General features: G+C 41.8%; 1 protein-coding gene across 1 annotated transcript in view; it reads right to left on the reverse strand.

The window, feature by feature from the left end:
* Window positions 1-10,461, reverse strand: part of SWAP70 (switching B cell complex subunit SWAP70) — a 42,703-nt gene extending 32,242 nt beyond the window's left edge. Inside the window, exons 1-2 of the mRNA XM_075502162.1 lie at window positions 10,304-10,461; window positions 2,085-2,225 (exon numbers count right to left, since the gene is read on the reverse strand). Of these exons, the coding sequence (XP_075358277.1) occupies window positions 2,085-2,225; window positions 10,304-10,402 (240 nt within the window). The 5' untranslated portion in view covers window positions 10,403-10,461. The remainder of the gene's footprint in view (window positions 1-2,084; window positions 2,226-10,303) is intronic.
* Window positions 10,462-19,009: the final 8,548 nt, after the last annotated feature.

Below are 19,009 nucleotides of genomic sequence, written 5' to 3' on the forward strand. Positions count from 1 at the left end.
CTTGGAAGAATGAAAAAAGAAGGGGTTTCTTGTTTGCTTTTTTTGCTTGTTTGTTTTAAACAAAGGAGACATGCTATGAACCAGTGACTTCATCCTACTGCATGTTGTCTTTTGGCACTGATGTAAAGTCATCTGTAAAAGATGAGACGTCACAACCAAGATTTTTCCAGTCCACAAAGATAGCCTTCTGTCTAAAAAATTTAACTAATTTTTAATAGTACATATCTAAACTGTTTACAAGCATTTAGTCAGGATTAAATAACATGAAGTTACAGGTAATTTAATCCTCTTCCTTAACATTTTCATCTTTTAAGATGAACTAATGGTATGGGTGTATCAGGCAATTATCAGAAGCCAAATCAGTGTATGAATAAAACAACACAAGAAACTACATGCAGTCATGCTCTTTCCTTTCATAAGAAAGCAAGGCAGCTTTTCCTTTGCTCTTACCATGGGGTAAGAAGGCATCCCAGAGTAGCTAAACACTGTAAATTCACAGCAACTTGCTTATGTAGACAGGTCTTTAATTTTCAAATAAAAGTGTTATTTAAATACAATTGCTCCTCATTTCCATAACTATTCTTCCTATAAACACCCTTCAACAATAAAGCATGTTTATATTTGAAAAAGCCTTCCATCTCTATCTTCTTTTTTCACCTAATGGCTTGCTACTGCCTACAAATGGTATTAACAAAAAACAGTGTGGTTCAGACTCTACTACCGTAATCCTTTGGTCAAAATAAAGTAAGGCCTTTTCTTTTTCCCCAGAATTTGTATACAAACTGCTTGGTCTCCATTGAATCTTACAGGAGCTCAGACAGCCAACATGAAGTGGAAACAAGATCATAAACTTCTTGGAGACAAACCAAGATTCTCCAACATCAAACAATCAAGACATTAAGTGGGTACCTTTATGTGTATTAACAGCCAACAACTCCCACACATGAAACAGGACACTATTACCGAGTATAAGAGAAACACAGACTAGAGAGGCAGAGGAGCTGATAAGTCTTAGCTAGCTATATGAAGCTTCTGCTTCCAAACTGCCAGACTGCATTTTATACATATCACGTTTTCCACCAGTATTAAATGTAGACTAAAGAAGCAGCAAAAATCAGCAAATTGGGCTAAGGAGTTTGCATAATCTGCAATTGCTGCACTGGACTTTTCAGCTGCCTGTCAGTTCAGGACTTCTTAACATTATAAAAGAAAGCAAACATCTATGTATCTGCAACCACAACATCAAAGTTTGAGGGTTTCTGGCGTCTGTCCCCAGTGTACAAAAAATCAGTGGTATTGAAGCTGATATGTTTGCACTATCCTGTGGGCTGTTTTTTACTGCCTAGACCAGTCTCTCAACAAAAGTTGTCAGAAAAAAAGCAGGAAGATAGTTTTTCTACTTTCAAAAATTTCAACCTAAATCTCAAACACACAGCTCCCAGAGCCCAGCTCTGACCCAGCAACTACCTATCTTAGAACAAGATGGAGAGGAGAGTAGGGGAAACGCTGCTGGCTTTCCAGAGCTTCCCCCAAAACAAGGCACAACAGAAGACTGAAGAGTGCTCAGCCACAAAAGGAAAGAACTTGCAAGGTGGAACTTAATAACACTCCCGAACGTCACCCACTGTAACTATTTGAAGGGATCTATTTATTAAAATACCTTGTGAATAGACATTAAAGATAGTTTTGCCCTTCCTGTTTGCAAAGGAGTCTACGACAATATTCTGTTACAGCTGTACTATAAAGTGGGACAATCTATAGCTCCAGGAGACTTTCAAATAAATTCAAGCTGAGATGCTTTATTAATATGAACATGGTTCCGCATGAACACAGCTTAGACAATGGCCAGATGTAACAGGAAATAGAAACCAAGGAGAGAAAAAAGAAGTAGAGAACAGTGCACCCTTCCATTTCAAGGCACAGGCTCTCCAGAGTACCTGCCCCATCACAACCGCACACAGGCACACTCACAACCAGAGTGTCTTCACCCCAGCATGCTTCCTGCAAGCAGAAGTCTACTGTAAAGACACTCTAATACAAAACCTGATAAAGGGAAAAACAGAACACAAGAATTCAACACTTACCTTTTCCAAGATGAATTTGTTTAGATAAGGCATGTAACCCTGATTGGAAACTGGTCCTTCATCATCATCCCTAAAGTGCTCTTCCAAGGCCACCGGGTCATGGGGAACATTTAACACTGTGCACAAGTTGTGAGAAAGGACCTAAGGACAGAAGAGAAATCAATGACACCGCTGTTGGCCTTAACCATGCTGTGTTCCCTCCAGAGCAGACCTGTGATTTGCAAAACCATGCACAGAAAGTGACACCTTCATGTCAGCACAAGTTCTACCCTGCAGATTTTTGTCAAAAACCAAAACGTAACTAAAAAAGTTGACTCCAAGGATTTGATGGCTTCAGACAGTTGCATGTTTACAGAAGTAATGTGATCACAGATAGGTCCATTCCTAAAGAAGTGCAAACACAGCTACAGGAGCGACTCTTTGTACACATTTGCATTTGAAAACCAGGAGAGGCATGCAGAAACACCAAAGTGTTTCTTTGTAAATTTCACAATTTACAGAGTGAAATTAGACAGCTACAGAAAACAACCACAAACACCTAGCCTTTGAAATTATATTTACTATCTATGGGAAACAAGTAAAGAAGAAAATAACTCAATATGTACCTCAATATGTACAAAGAAATGACCACTCAAATTAAAGCATTAACAATAGATTTCTCTCATCTGCTTGCTTTTGGGTTGCTTCTCAACATCCAGCCCATGTTTCAGTTAGCAAAGGAAAAGTCATCTTATAGAAAGGGGAAGGGTTTAGGCGTGCTTCTCAAATTTTCATTTTAAAAAGGTATTTGCATTAATGATGTCAAGAGCTTAACACCCACCAGCACTCATGTCTGTTCTTGAGAAACGACCTTCAAGAAGAGGCTCCATGCTTGATTAGTTTTAAGGAAGTACTGAATTATTGAAAACTAACTGGTAGCCAACGCATCTCAACTTCTTCAACTCAGGCCAAGTTTTGCATGCACAAACTAACACCTCAGTACCAACAACAGGAAGGCAGAGCCTGGGTGGCAGTCACTCCTGTGCCACCAGCACGTTTCTAAGAAAGGCAAAGCGCCATCCCTTTCGTTGTTGATGCTGTCCCAAGTCAGGTCAGTTCTGTAACGCACTGCCCACTGGGTCTTAAACGCGCTGTCACTTGGGAGCCCTCTCCCCTTGGCATGATGCAGAGTTAAGCCTCTGAAGACTATGTACCGGCTACAGGAACTGGGTTAAGGATTTAACTTCACATACCCAGGAATGGTCTGCATTGAAAAAATGTAATTAAGAACCAAAGGCAAAAAAAGACAGGTAAAACAAAATTAGGCAGAAGTAAAACAGATTGCATCTTTTGAAAAGGCATGCTGCTTGTGGTATTTTTTTTTATATCAACAACTAGACAGGACAGACTGCAACTGAATTTTGGCATATGTTTTACTTTTTCACTGTGCTGCATAAAATTAAAAAAAAACAGACCCAAACGATGCAAAGAGAAATCAGTAAAAAAATGTGCAGAAAATTTATAAGTGGGTCTATTTAGGTGAGTACACATAAAGCGGTCAAGATGGGGCAGCTGCAAAACAAGAAGTGAAAGTCTGAAGTCATCAAAGCCTAGGAAATCAAACCTATGCCACACAAGTAAAATGTCTGGGCTTTCCACCCCTCCAAAAAAATAATGTACATTTACTTTTCCTGTGTATGATAAGGAGACATGAAGAGTCTAAGTACTAGTTAGCATAAAATCCTACAAAGAAAGCCCAAGATGCAAATTCAGGTCAGAGAATTCCTCTCTACATACCTCCAAAGTTACACTCTCTTTTACAAAAGCACGCATTTCCACGAGAAATACATATTTGCACTGTTGTATGCTAACATTAAGCCACTGGAGCTAACCAGGTGCAAAAGTTTAAAAACAGAAAAACAACAGCATCAGCCATTTTACAACAAAACCTGTATTTCCCAAAGTAGCAAAACAGTATTTAGAAATTATCACGTTTCACACTACCCTCCATCAACAGTGCATTTCCCTTCCATCTATCCTTATTTTTAACCACCACATCAAATCAAGTATTTGAGTCCATGTGATTTACATATGGGGGGAAAAATAACATACTATCATGCGTGTTTCCCCTTCTATTTAAGGCTTCTGTTGTTATTTATAGCAGACTGAGGGATTCTTGAATTTCTGAGAGATAAAGATGATCTCAGTTTTCCAACCAGACTGTAGTTGCTAATACTACAACTAAAAAAATACTCAGCTAATAAAAATATTCTAAAAGCATAACTGATTTAAGCTTATTACCAAAATAACTTAAAAGTCTCAATAAAACACTTTCTCATCATGTCCTTTCTACATGTTTCTCTTCTCCATTTTTTGGCCTTCTTGCTGTGCTTGGGCTGTCAGAAACCTAGGTGGTTTCTGCATCAAGCAACCAATTTACCAGGAAAGAATTCCACTTTCAATCATTTTCTAAGATCTGCCTTATCTGTGATCTCTCCTGTGCCCAGTGCTCTCTTTTCATAACTCAGGAAATTCCTTAGCGCCTGCCAAAGCCTGCCATTCTCTAACACGGCCAAGTGCCAGCTGAATTCTTCAGTTGCAGGGTAAGCCTGAAAAATTCTGCACTGAGGTCTCATTTTGGTTTGTTTTGTTCTCTCAAATCACATTATCTGGACCATGATATACTCTATTTTAATGGTCAATTTTAAAAAAAAAATCTAGCAGAGTATTAGGTTAATTGGGGTACGAAAAATTGCCTTGCCTTGCAGAAGCTCTGTCAACCATGAGGACGTTTTGCACCAGTAAGGATTATTTCCCCTGTGCCCACAGGGTTGCTAGGCAGCTTTTTCTTTCAGCACTTATTATGCTCCGAATGCTACATTTAAAAATCTACCTTCATGCCAGAGCCAACTCCTACCCTAGGCCGGAGACTCATCTCTGTGCTGTGGCAAATGGGTACAGTGGTGGTCCCCAAACTGTAGTTCATGAGACAGTACAAGCGATCTGCAAAGGGTTCACAAAACCAGCGCGCTCTGGGTGCAATTCTTCCATTTTCAATGAAAAGTTTTGTAAGAAAGATGCCTAGTGGTGCCCAGGGAGTACTGAAGGTGTTCTGCTCTAAATATAAATAACCAGACAAAACAAGCAAGCTGAACACCAAAGGTCGTTACAGACTTTGGATTTACTTTATTTATGGCCAGTCTCATGCTGCTTTACCTGCAGTGCAGAACCTCCAGCCCAGCTCTACTCCGCCACAGCTGCTCCCCTCCCATTTTCCAAAACATTGATCTTCCAAAACTTTAAGCACGTGTTGAATTGTTACCATCTGAGCAGTTCCATTTAACCTTGTCCATAAAAGTGATGTGCATTTCTAAAGGGAAAAGGAAGAGCTGCTAGACTACTTATTGCTCGGTGACAAAAATTTGGCCCAGATGCTAGTACGACAGTGGCTATTGTCAGTTTCTTCAGTAATTTTTTCCTTTTCTTTTCCATCTTTCAGGGGGGTCTTCTCCCTCCCTCGTCTCTTTTTAAGATTTTAAAATGTTGGCATTGCAGATCCTGACAGCTCCATTCAGTGGCTTTGTGTGAATTCATTCCAAGACATTCTTGGCTCGTGTCTCCCTGACATCCATGTCAGCAGCTAGCCAGCCAAAATAAGGCTACTCACAAGTACTTCCCCTTTTCCTTTTTTGACCAGTGTGGAAACCAGCATCGTATATGCCCCTTGTCACAGGCACAAGGTCTCTTCAACCAGGGTACCTCTTAAGTATACAGTTTCTTGCATCTCCAAGGTACAGCTTCCTTATCCACTCAGGTAGTAAATGCTCCGTTAGGAGTCTTATTATTTAACATTGGGGTTAGTGCAGCAACCTCTTTCCCAGCCAGACGAGTGTATTCAAGCCCGGCCTCCACCAGCTCAGGTTCCTGATGCTAGTGCCCTTCACCCACATCACCTCTCCATTCCTTCATTTGCTCCCTTCTCCCTTGGACACTCACAGACACCATTTTTGACAACCTCACCCTTCCTCTTGCCTTCATTATCAGCACACCCACTTTGGCTCCCAATCACATACTGGTGCCAGCCTGCATCTGTCCGATTGCCAAGGGAATTGCCTCTCTGCCCTGCGGCTCCCAGCCCTTAGGAAGAGCTCCCAGTAAACATCGTCCATCTACTGTGCCTTTCTTCTACATCTTCCTTGAAACCAGTTGACAAAACCTCAAGGACAAAGGTTAAACGGGCTGCTGATCCACTGGCAGCTGCTCCTCTCAAACACAGTATCATGGCCCCGTTGTCTCCTAATGCCCCTCCTTTTGGTCTACAAGCTGCCTTGGTTTGCCAGCTCTTCTGGAAGAGGGGCATCCCTCCCCTTGCACCTTACAGACACGATTCCTCATGACTGCCCTAATACAAATGCTTCTGAGCCCCGTTAATAACGTCAGAGTACAACTCTCTCATAGTGAGTCATAATGACTAATTTCCTACCATCCTTCAATGTTGTACAAAGTCAATTGTCCGGCTGGGGTCCAGCCCACTCGTCACAGGCTCTCAACCCTTCCAGTGCCTTGCTGCATTGTTCAAGGTCTTCCTCTCCGTTCGGACCATCCCTCTTGCCCCTGATTACACCATTTTTCCTCTTCCCACTGGCCACTGACTTCCCATTTAGTAAAAAGGCAAAACAAAGATAAGAGGTATAATAATCCTATAACATCCCATATACGATTAAAGACCAGTTTATATTTTCTAAGCCTGACTAGTAACTTTGGTCACCCACATATTATGGGCCCAAATGAGACCGTATTTTCACGAGGTGCTCACTATCCATGTCCTGCAGATATCACACCAGGAATCCAAGACTTTGAAAATCCACCCCAGTGGTAGCACACAAAACAAAGTAAGAGCAGCCAAATAACTCCATTGCCTAAGCAGAGACAAGTCACAAAGCAATGTCAGGAAGAGCTTCCAGACAGAGTGTAAAAACTAATTGGCATGTATTCTTTCCAAGACCCAATCATACACACATACTACAAGGAGTATTACTGGCTACTAAGTGTAAATAAATTTAAAACCACAGTGTTTCAAGATCCGGATGAAAAGCAGATTGAATGTTGGCACATTACAGAAACTTTTAAAATAAATCAACTTTAAAATTGCAGATTGCAAGAAAGATGAAATTGGACTTAAATATAGGAAAGCAAGTATTTGCACGTAGCTCATGCTCAAACCACAACAGCAGCTGTAACTGCATACACAGAACTTATACTTTAGCCTTGCTGTATCAGTGTTTGAAAGTGCTGAAACAAAATAATGATTGTGTCCATATTTAAACATGTAATTTAAGAACAGAATACACAAACGTTTCTGCTGATGTAGAAAAAAGGTAAGATCTGCAGCCAGCATAACAGTAGAACTTCTGGAGATTACTGATTAGACAAAAAAAAAAAAAAAAAAAAATCAGTGCATACTGGAAGAAGATAATATTGAAAATTACACAGAGGACTGATTTGACTGTCTCTTTCCTCAGCAGCTCAGACCATATACAAAAGATACAAATGGATAAAAGACATCTCGTGAAATCCTTACTATTCCAAGCAAGTCCTAGTTTTTCCTCCAAGCTTTTGCTGTTTCTCCAGACTACAGAACAGACCCAATTCACTCGCCTCCATCCCTTTGCTCTAGATATATTAAAAACAAAGTGTGATGCCCCACTTTGGGCCTCAGCTACATAACACACGTTCATTTTTCTCACAATATTTAATGAAAATTATTTATTTGTATGGAAGGTTCAAAGATCATTTCTAGGTAGAGAAACTAGAAATCACTCCCTTTAACAGCCAACATGTTATACTTAGGATCTTCTGTACAACATGATGGCAATACCTTATACTGGATTATACAACTCAAACGATCTGTGGTAAGTAAGTATTCTTATTGAGGAGGGAAGAGTTCAGCAAGTTACAACACTGCACGCTGTTCTCAGAAAACAAATGGGTTTTTTACCATTTTTTTTAGTAACAGGAGTTTCACTAAATTATTAAACATATTCTTCTAATACCACAGATCTCTACTAACCTGTTTACCTCCAAGCCTCATCTCTCCATTTTATAGGGGTGTTATATCTTCCTCATGGTAACGTGGATGAGAAATACTTTATCGTGAAATACCTTCTTAGTACAACATAGCCCTAAATCAATCAGACAGGAACTTCTGTTTTGCTGTCCTCCTGCAGCAGAAAGGCGTAGCCCTTTCTGCTGCAGCAATGCAGGGCTACTGCCATAACGTACACCTTTTCTCCCCAGTAGGATTATCAGTTTGACAACACATTCATCATTTGCCACAAAAAACCTACAGAAGACCACTCTCTACCTCTTCCTGTGTCTCCTGAAAACTAACTCTTGGTGGCCACAGGAGAAGGCAGCAGCCTCATTTCAGACTTGTTTCTGCATTCCCAGATCCCCGACTTGACACTTCCCTCAGGAGCCTTTATATCACAGACTGAACTGCACAGACCCACAAAGACCCACTTTTTTTCATCCCTTCTCTCTCACAGATAGACAGAATGAAACATCAAAACTGTTTAGGAAGATGCTTGATAGGTAATGAGGGGACAAGTTTAATTTCCCCTCTCCTTTTTATTTTTTTGCTTTTTTTAAACACAAGCATTTGTAGACTTGGGGCTCTAATAAGACAGCAGAGCATGACAAGACAAGTAACCATGCTTCAGTTTGGAAATACAACTGCTGCTCTAATCCACCTACGTCAGTCAATGATCTTAGAGAATAAGTGATGACACCTCCAACAGAGCAAGCCGTACAAGCCCACCAGCATCCTGGCTGCTTCTTTAGCCATTTAATTCACCCCAGCACCTGTGCAACCACAACAGCTTCTTCACTGACCAGCACACCAACACGTGCTGCAGACACACCTCCCGGGTGACGGCGCTGAGCACACAAATCGCGGCAGCGCACACAAGGTGTGGTAGTGTGACAGAAAACAGGATTCCTTCAAAAAGCAGGACAATAAAAAAAACACTTCTCTGCAACCTACTTCAGCTAGTCCTGCAACACTGCAACACAAATACTCACTTTCATGATACCACCTGTAAAAGACCTGGGACATCTACACATTTTCAGCTTGAGCTTGCAGTTAGGTCTGGCCTCTCACCTGACTCCTGCCCCACAGTCACTTCTGACCAAGTTAGGCTGTATCTCACAGCCTGATCACCCCGAGCAAAGAAAAGGAGAAGAGGAACGGGCTGCTTGCAGCACATTATGTAATAAGTGTCCACAACACACAACGCTGAAAACAAAGTCCGTTAGCTACCGACCACACTTGGAAATACTGCCTGCAGCACGGTCGCTCTCGCTCGTGGAGTTTATCCCACGAAGGGTGCAAACTTCAGCTAATTGTTGCGGACGACACAACTCCAGCACTCAGTACAAGGACCCACAGTCTCAAATGTCAACAGGTGTTGCTTCTTATTCAAAATATTTATTTAGCCAGATCCCTGCTATTATTCTCAGGCCAAGATGGTCCCATAAAGCAGGGCCAAGATGGGACTGGATTCAGCAAGCTGCCTGAGAGCTCTTTTAAGAGCACAAACATTACTTCAGCGTATAAGCTAAGGAAAGAATGGCACAGTTGGAGCCTCTTGACTAATTCTCCTGTTTATATCCAAATAAGAGAGCACTGTAGAACCTCACTCTCCCCTTGGCAAGCTATGAATTTCACTTGGATGCAGCCAACCCCTATATATGGGACCTTGTGGCTACCCCACAAAAGATTTTGGCCAGAAAGGGTACCAAGGACACGCGGTTGAAAGCGGACCAGAAGCACAACAAGGGTTTGTGCATTGACATCTTGGGGAGGACGAAGTGCTTGCCTGGGCAGAATGAAAATAAGCCAAGCCTCCTGCAGGACGCAGGCGTCCAGGAGCCACAGCGACTGGCAATGCTGTGTGACGAACGACCGCCTCAATGGAGAAAATGCAGCTGACAGCCCCCAAGTGAGTTTCGAAAATGGGAGGCTGAATCCCCTCATCTGGCCCTGCGCCTGACCACCTCAGGCAGGTCCCAGGCCGAGCACCCCCATGTCCACCGTGGAGGCGGCCAGTGGGGACAGCCCAGGCCCATGTCACGGTCTCTCACACCTACATCGGGCCCTGGCCCCACTCCGCGTCCCCTGGGCTCGTCATCCCTCTCTCTCCTTGCTGCTCCCGGCCGGGTCGGGCCGCCCCACTTGCCTTGAGCTGGGACTTGGACACCTTCCCGCTGCGGTCGAGGTCGAGGGCGGTGAAGGCGTGCCAGATGGACTTCAGCAGCTCCTCCTTGAGGCCCACCATGGCCGGCCCGCCGGCTGCTGCCGCCCCGCTCCCGCGGCCGCTCTGCCTTCGCCTCGCCCGCTCCGCCGCCGCCGTGCCCGCCCCGCACCGCCCCGGGGGCGGGTGCCCGGCCCTGCAGGCACCGCCCCGGGAGCCGCGCGCGTCCCGCCTCAGAGGCAAGGCCCGAGGGCAGCAGAGCCGAGGGGCCGGGGGGGGGCTGGCGCGGCCTGAGGCGCTGAGGAGAGCGGGAGCTTCGCCAGGTGCGCCGGAGCTGCCCTGCCTCAGCAGCGCCGGCTCCACGGCCCCTGCAAGAGACCAGCCCCCGCTGCGGGTAGCTCCGTGCCCAAGGCTACAGCTGTTCTTACAGGAGACGCCGCCTGATTTTCACAGTAGGATACGCTCACACAGAGAAAAGTAACTTTTCTCATAGACTACTTCAGCCCCAAGAATTTCAAAAAACGGCTTGCAACGAAGGCTGCATACAGCTGGAGTGTATGAAGTTCAGTCAAAAATAACGGGGGAAGGGCTAAAAACAACTTCACCACTACTTCCAGAGCAGGAGGGGTACAAAATATTCTCACAAGGAAGACGTTTTGTTCTTGGGGCATTTGTGGGATTTTTTTTTTGTATTGGGGTTTTTTTGCACAGGGGGAGTTCAAGGAGTTGTGTTCAAGTCCTCTTAAATGCTGTGTGGCTTCAGACTAAGCAATGGTGAGAGCAGCTGCTGTGCAAGGACTTCAGTTGTCTCCACACTCCTCGTGCTTGCTAGCGGATCCCACAATGGTGTTTCTCTGCTAATAATATGGTTAGTTGCATCTAGGGCAGAAGTGACAAGAAGATAATACCGCAACATACAGTGCTTTGAATGCTGCACCTGAGATAATTCACAGTACACAGCTCACAATCGAGTTAAGATTTCATTTTCATGGATTTTAAGTAGAACCATTAAGATCCCAAATTCAAGACATATAACAAACAAGGAAAAAAATTTAACTTTTGTCCAATTTTAGTCTTCAACTGCATCATCAGAACAAAAATAGCACTTTCCACAAGTGCAATAGTTCTGGCAGGTACAGCAAGATGACCATTTTGCACCAGGTGTTGCTGGTTTCTTATGATCCCAGTAAGAAAAGCACTCAGACTCTAAAGTACCACTCAAAATGCTGTTTATTGGAGCTAACACTATAATGGAGAGGACAGTATAGATAACCTTACATTCTGTCAGGTGCTGGGAACCCTGAGCTGTGCAGCATCAACCAGGTCTCTGATCAAGGTGCAGCACGTCACACAGATCCTGCCCAAGGAAAAGTTACAGCATTTTGGTCATTCAAGCTATTACAGGATTTCATTACAACTCTTCCAATTCCTTCTAATCAACTATAGAGTTGATTTCCAAGGAAACAACTCTATACATCGTTTCTACTGCCAAACAGAAAGGATGTTCACACGAGAACCTCTTGCCACATTTTCAGCCAAAGGGCAGGCCAGGCAGGGGGTATAATCGCGGGTACCAAGCAGGAGCTGCCTGCAGGTTCCTCTGGTACAATCAACCAGGTAAATTTATCCCGTGGCTGTGGGACACACGTGGCCCCACAGGCCAGGCTGGACAGGCAGCACAGTGCAGCACAAGCTGAGTAGGCACAGGCCTAACTTACATGGATCAGTAATCCTCAATGTACAATGGTCTTCTGGTCAGGATCACTACAGAAGAGCAGATAGCAAAGTCCACTGTAGGAAGTTCTTTTAATTCTCATACGTGATAATTTATAAAATGAGTTTTCTGTATGCAGGAAATTGGAGACTAGAATCATCCACAGATTTCTGGTAATTTTTATTCTTTAGTTTCTTGTCTAGCTTACAGCAACAAAAATACTCCAGCAATGCAGAGATGTCGTAGTCTCTCAGTAGTCCAGTAAATAGTCAAACACAACCTGCCTTATTCACCAGGCATATCTTAGCAGCCTTTTTCCCCCCCTCATTTTTCTTAACCTTTTTCCTCCATAGTTTATTCAGGACCTTGGAATCCACAAACAATTATTTATCATCCATCTTTCCTCAAGATGGATGATATGAACTATACAATTAACATCAACAATTAATTGGATTACATTTCCTAATGAACCTGATTTGCTAACATCATAGCTGTTAGTATTACCAGAAACATCTATAATCTTGAAATACATTAGCATTTCTCCAATTTGGCCACAGCTATTCCACTTAAGGAGGACGGAGGCAACTTTTGTATATGCAGATAACCTAACAAACTTATTTTATTTGGTAGCTGAGCAACCACAAGGTCCCACTAAATACAGAACATCCCTAATAAAGTGCATTAAAATACAGTTAGGTTCTGTGAAATGTCACTGAGGAAAAGCAATTAATATCGTTCACACATGAATCTCCTCATGGCAGGGACTTGATTTCTGTTTTGAACAGAGTTCAGTGATTTTGGCAGATCATTTTTATAAAAACAATGGAGTGGAAAAATGAAATTAAACCAAAATGTCCCACAAAGTAATTGTAAAAAAAGCTGAGTGCTTCTGTTCATTTTCTCTTCATTCTTTTTTGCTGGCTTCTGTTACTTCTGATTTAAATGACATGCTGATATCCTTTGCCAGAACAAGGACTTGTTTTCCACTAAGAATATAAACAGTTCCATTCAGATCAATAGGTTAACAGTTCACACTTAAATGTTTCATTAAAATGAGTAGTTTATATAAGCCTCAGCTGCTCCAGCTTTTGGTAGGTTAATCAAAAGGATACGTACAAGTTATGCATAAAACTAGTACATGATTTTATATAAGCATACTCATATTTAAAATAGTTTTTATAGGATTGAACTAACTGAGCAAAGCCAGTTAAACTGAAGTTCATATGCAGACATAAAATTGCTGTTCAACAAACCCTTTGTTTTTTATACTTACCCAAAATAGCTTTAACAAAGTTACAGGACTAACTGCATCCACACCCAAAGTGTGAGTTATTTTAAGCAACTCTTCTGCTTTAACGTGCTAATCTGGATCTTTGCTTATCAAAGACTTTACATTCTAAACCTTTGAAGGTAAGATTGACATATAATCCATAGAACATTAATTAACAGTGATCACACTTAACCCTGAAATCCTTGATAGCACTACATAAACTGTAAATTGCTTGCATGGTAGAAAAGTAAGTTCTGATGCAACGTAACATACTTCTGCTTTTCTTGAAAGTTGTCTGAGATCTCAGCAACTTTATTTTAAATCTGTGCTTATTCTAATCTTGTTTGCTCACCAGAGTTAAAAACATGACTGAGGGGTGGTGAGGAGATCAGGGAGGGAAAACTGGCTCACACTCATAGAGTGATTCACAGTTTCAGGAAGAAGCTTTACTTAGACCCTTCTGAGGCTCAGCCTTAAGAGGTCAATCACTTTTCTCTTCCTCCTCCCTGCAGAAGCTTAATTACTCCTTGTTAGCCAAATAATAAGTATTTGTCAGGGATGTTCTAACCAGAGGAAAGATTACGCATTTGAACTGTTACTAATTTTGTTTTATGCCACTGAGTCAGTTAAACTGCCATCAGGGAAAGAATTCAGACACATCAGCAACTCAGTTTTCTGCTCATTGTTAGCCCAGAGAAAATCTTCCTGAACTGTGGCTAGACCAGTCGTTTTCATTCTCCACAGGAAAACTAAATTGAAGCAAACAGAAATTGAAGACCATTAAGCCAACTTTGTAGCCAACTGTGTTTCCAGTATCTGCCATTTCATAGCGATCTTTCAGTAGAAAAATAAAACTAAAGCAAATGCCAGTGTTCATGATCAATATGTTATAGTTTCTGAACAGACTAATCCCACCATAAAACATCTCAAGGAAGCATTGGAGGACAGTGTAAAAAAAAAAAAGGTAAGTAAATTTGACACTATACTGTAACCCAGTCCTGAAGCCATTTGAGGAATTGGTTTTTCTTATTTTTAAATACTTTAAAAAGTTTTCTCTCTTGCCTATATACATGCCTCAAACATTCTCACTGAAACTATGTAGAAATTAAGCATGAAAATTATTTTAGGTGAAATAGGAAGCAGCATTAGATGCTGAATCAGAATGGCAGCTCAGTCTCTCCTACAAAAAAGTTAATTTTCCATTCACTTCTAAGACTTCTATAGCAATCTTTAAAGCAATTCCAGCAAAGCACACCTACTTTACTATAGTTTTCTGGTATTTATACACATATGCACAACACATGCATTTCTATTCAAACTTGACAAAACAAACATAATGAAGAGGTAAAACACAGAGCATTAAGTTACCTTTCAGTTCCTCCCTGGTAACACACATCTTGCTCTACACTTGTAGCTGATAAGGTTTTTCTCACCAAGTTACAGAACTCACCGTAGAACAGAATACCACAGATGCCTTACTTGCAGAAAGGAGGAGGAAATTAAATCCCAGGTGTGTACTGCAGTAACCATCTGATACCATGTTTTGGGATGGAAACTGGAGAGAGAAATGATCAATGGAAAAAGCCATTTAAGCAGGGTTAGTGTAAAAGACTGTCAGTCAATATTGACGAGTGTCTACAAAACCAAAGGGAGATTAAAATCCCATTTGCTAAGGCATGGAACAAATATATGGGGAGATTCTACCTTAAACATCTTAACACCTAAGTAGCTGAGAGTGAAAAGAGGCAGGAAGAAACACCTGCAGAGGTAGGAAGATCACGCAAGATCAGTGGTTGGTGAGACTAGTACTAAAGGTTGGGAATAAGAGGTTTTTCTCCTGTCCCCCCTCCCTATTCTGCAGAACACCTTGCCTAAAATACTTTCATTAGTGGTGCATTCTGTTGTCTGTAAATCAATAGATGAACAAGATCTTCTCCATCAGGATGCAGGCTGAACAAACAAAATCTTTTCCTGTGCATAAATGGTAATTCAGTAACAGCAGCAGGTTTTTATGTCCATTAGCCCACCTATCTGGCAGTAACCCTAGGGATACATAGAAGATCATTCATTAGAATTAGGCCAGTTATTCTGCTTTCACCTTGAGTCAAACAGAGAAATCAGTTTAGACCAGCATGATTATTCAGATGTCATGCTAAATACTGAAGCTGTATATTAGAGGGAGTCAAATAACTGGCAAAAGGAAGATCTTTGAAACCAATTCTTTAGATTTTTCAAGACTATCCAGAATCTCAGATAATTTTTAAGCGTGTACAACCTCAGATCTCTGAGCAACACGTTAAACAGTAATAAATTGCTTCCTGTTTAATTAGGCACAGCAATATTCTCTCCTCGGGGCACCTCCCTTTCCCCTACCCCAATCCCATTATACTTTGGGAAGATAGCATCTTCATCCAATTCCAACTGTTTAACAGAAGCGGGACCTTAATTTCCCGTGTGCTGGCCTGCCCAGTCACTGCTTCTTCCTGCTTTCTCCCTGCAGCGTTTCTTGAGACAAGACCATGTGTGTCAGCTCAGCAGCCTCCAACCGGGGGAGCTCACTCACAGCTCTGAGACTGTTTCCACGGTTCACTGGAAGAAGGTAAGGTTCAGGCAGGGAACAGCCCTGCTTTTGACTCTTGCTGGCCACTGCTTTAGACCCAAGTCCTCAAGCACAGCTATAGCAGTGATATTCATAGGTAGCACACATGCACAGATTTATTAAGCATGCATACATGTTATATACTGAATCATATATATGGTGAAATCATGAGGATGCCTTTTCCAAGCCTACAGAACCGAGGAAGGGGGAGGAGGGGTGCGATGAAAAAATAAGTCAACACTTACCTGAGCTACTGCTGGCAAGAATGCTCAATTGCTACTGCAGAACAAGATAATGATTTCTAACACTCAGCATCGAGTGTCATACTAGCACACAAACACTAAAGACAAAAATTTAGTGTACAGTTGACTGTTTTGTCCAGCAGGTGTTGCCGGAGACTACAAAACACATCAAAGACAAGGTCAAGCTGGTCAGCTTTTGGTAGGGGGTCAAACCATGCATGGCACACACACACCCCCACCCCTCCCGTTCAACAAGAAGAATAGGATGACTAAGTATACTTTTATTCATGAAACTTTTAAATGTTATAAGCTAAAGTAATGCAGTCTATAAAATTGAAATCCTGTTCTCAAATATACAAAGCAGTGCCTACCTCCATTCTAGGTGGAGGTAAAGCTTGTCTATAACTTCATAAAAAAGCCAAGCAGTCAGTAAGTTTTTCAGATTCTACATCTTACTAATTCAGATCCATCCCAACTAAAATAAAGCATGTTATTAGGTCTGTGGTAACCAACAGCTTGTATCTGGGGCCCGGGGGGGGCGGAAGCAGGAAATCAGTGAGCCAATAGGACAAGGTCAGGCTGGACGGGGCTCTGAGCGACCTGCTCTAGTTCAAGGTGTCCCCACTCACTGCCGGGGGGCTGGCCTAGATGACCTTTAAAGGTCCCTTCCAACCCAAACCTTTCTATGATTCTATGGTTCTATGACACTTGGAAACTGCAAAAAAAACCCTGGACAAATGCTGTGTATCAATAGCTTAACAGAAACAAAACAGAGACTAAGATGACCTTAGTAATTCTAGCTGGTTAACCCTGTGTAAATTCACGGCAAAAATTGCTGGGAGTTCAATATGTAATCTAGGAAAGCGGAACAACAATTTCTAGTTATGCTACAGTTTCCAACTGGAAAGTGCTAACTTCTCTTTACCGACATACTCCTCGTCCATCTGTTGGCCTTCATGGCTATAAGGGAGCAGAAGTATGCATGACTATGACAGTACTGTTTTCTGGAAAAAATATTCTCCAAGTAAATCCAATTTTGTTTCTACAGTAATGGCATAAATAGAATTTCATATAGTATTTGAATACCATATGTGACTCAAAATATTTTTAAAAATATTGATTATTAATTGATTATGATTTGATTATAATGGTTTAGCCTGCAGAACCATGAAAAACTAAGGACCATCAGTATGTCTACAAGTAGTCCATGGAAAGGTTTGATTCACAAGATGAATTATCCAAAAAGTGAATCAATCCTTGATACTTGAAATTCACATTAAAAAGTTGTGGGGGGTCAATACTTTTTTTGTCTGTTTCCAACAAGAACTAGTTTCATACAGTCACATGGAAGACAATTCATCCACAAATAAATCATTTAGATGGAACAATTTCAGAATATTCTTTTGGAAGGTAGCATTTGTCAGTGTTACAAGGTGTCATGTCTTTACAGGAAACTAATTCTGTAAGAGCTTTAGTCCACCACACCACCCACCCTTTGGGCACAAGATGCAGCAAGACTAAGCAAGACTAGACAGGTAGCGTTGTCCAGTAACGTACCATTAGAAGATGGATTACAGACACTGGATTTATATTCAAAGACAGAAGACAAAGAAGCACACAAATATCTAGAGGAGGTGGGGATATGAAATACCTACTTTCAGTTATTTTAGGTTCTCTTTCTATGCAGTTCTTCAAGAAGTCAGGTACTCTGATCAAAAAAGTTAAGGTATATGCTACCTCTGTATTGGAAAATTAAGCTAGATGAATTCACAAGAAAAATGGTTAATCATTAAATGTAGCCGTTTTGAATAACATGTTTGCCACCAAACTCTAATGCTTGCTTCTTAAATTGAGATAAAGCTTTCTTCTTAAAGTGCTGAAGCCCATCTTGTTACACCATGCTTGGTAGAATTTCAACTGACATCTGACTTTCTACATTTTGCAAGAGGCTAGTAGCTTCTTCCTCCACCTGAAAAGGTGGCTTGCTTAACTACATACAAGTTTTGCCCAAATGTTTTTGCAATAAATTTGTAAGCTACCAAAATTACTATAAGATTGTTTCTATTAAAAAAGAAAAACCCTTCAATGTCAGTAAAAATAGATAGCACTTCTCATTCAGCAAGCATCTGAATCATGAATCACTGGATGCTGGAAGTATTCATGTGAAGCATTAACGCACACTTTCCAAATTCTCTGCTTCTGCCCACTGGCCACTGTTGGGGCCAGGATTCTCAGCCTCACCATTGGCCTCAGGAAAGCTTATGAAAATTTGAGATAAAATTTTACCATTCTTGCTGCTCCCATAAACTACTTAAAAACCCTGAAGCTCCTTTTTAAACATTCTCCTGGGCACACAGGAGAAAGTTAAAACATCCAAAGCCACTTCAGTTGCATGGTTTAGGCTGGGCATCCCTTCCATGGCAGATACAAAACCTGTGACCAGCAATAGAATAGAATCATAGAATCATTTAGGTTGGAAGAGACCTTTAAGATCAACAAGTACAACTGTAAACCTAACGCTGCCAAGTCCACCACTAAACCATGTCCCTAAGTGCCACATCTACATCTTTTAAATACCTCCAGGGATGGTGAATCAACCACTTCCTGGGTAGCCTGTTCCAGTGCTTGACAACCCTTTTGGTGAAGAAATTTTTCCTAATTCCAAATCTAAAGGGGCTGTTTCCTTGAGGCTGTTTCCTCTTGTCCTATTGCTTGTTACTTGGGAGAAGACACTGACACCCACCTCGCTACAACCTCCTTTCAGGCAGTTGTAGAGAGCAATAAGGTCTCCACTCAGCCTCCTTTTCTCCAGGCTAAACAACCCCAGTTCCCTCAGCCGCTCCTCATAAGACTTGTGCTCCAGACC

Source organism: Mycteria americana, chromosome 5 (assembly GCF_035582795.1).
Source record: "Mycteria americana isolate JAX WOST 10 ecotype Jacksonville Zoo and Gardens chromosome 5, USCA_MyAme_1.0, whole genome shotgun sequence".
In the NCBI taxonomy this organism is placed as follows: Eukaryota; Metazoa; Chordata; class Aves; order Ciconiiformes; family Ciconiidae; genus Mycteria; species Mycteria americana.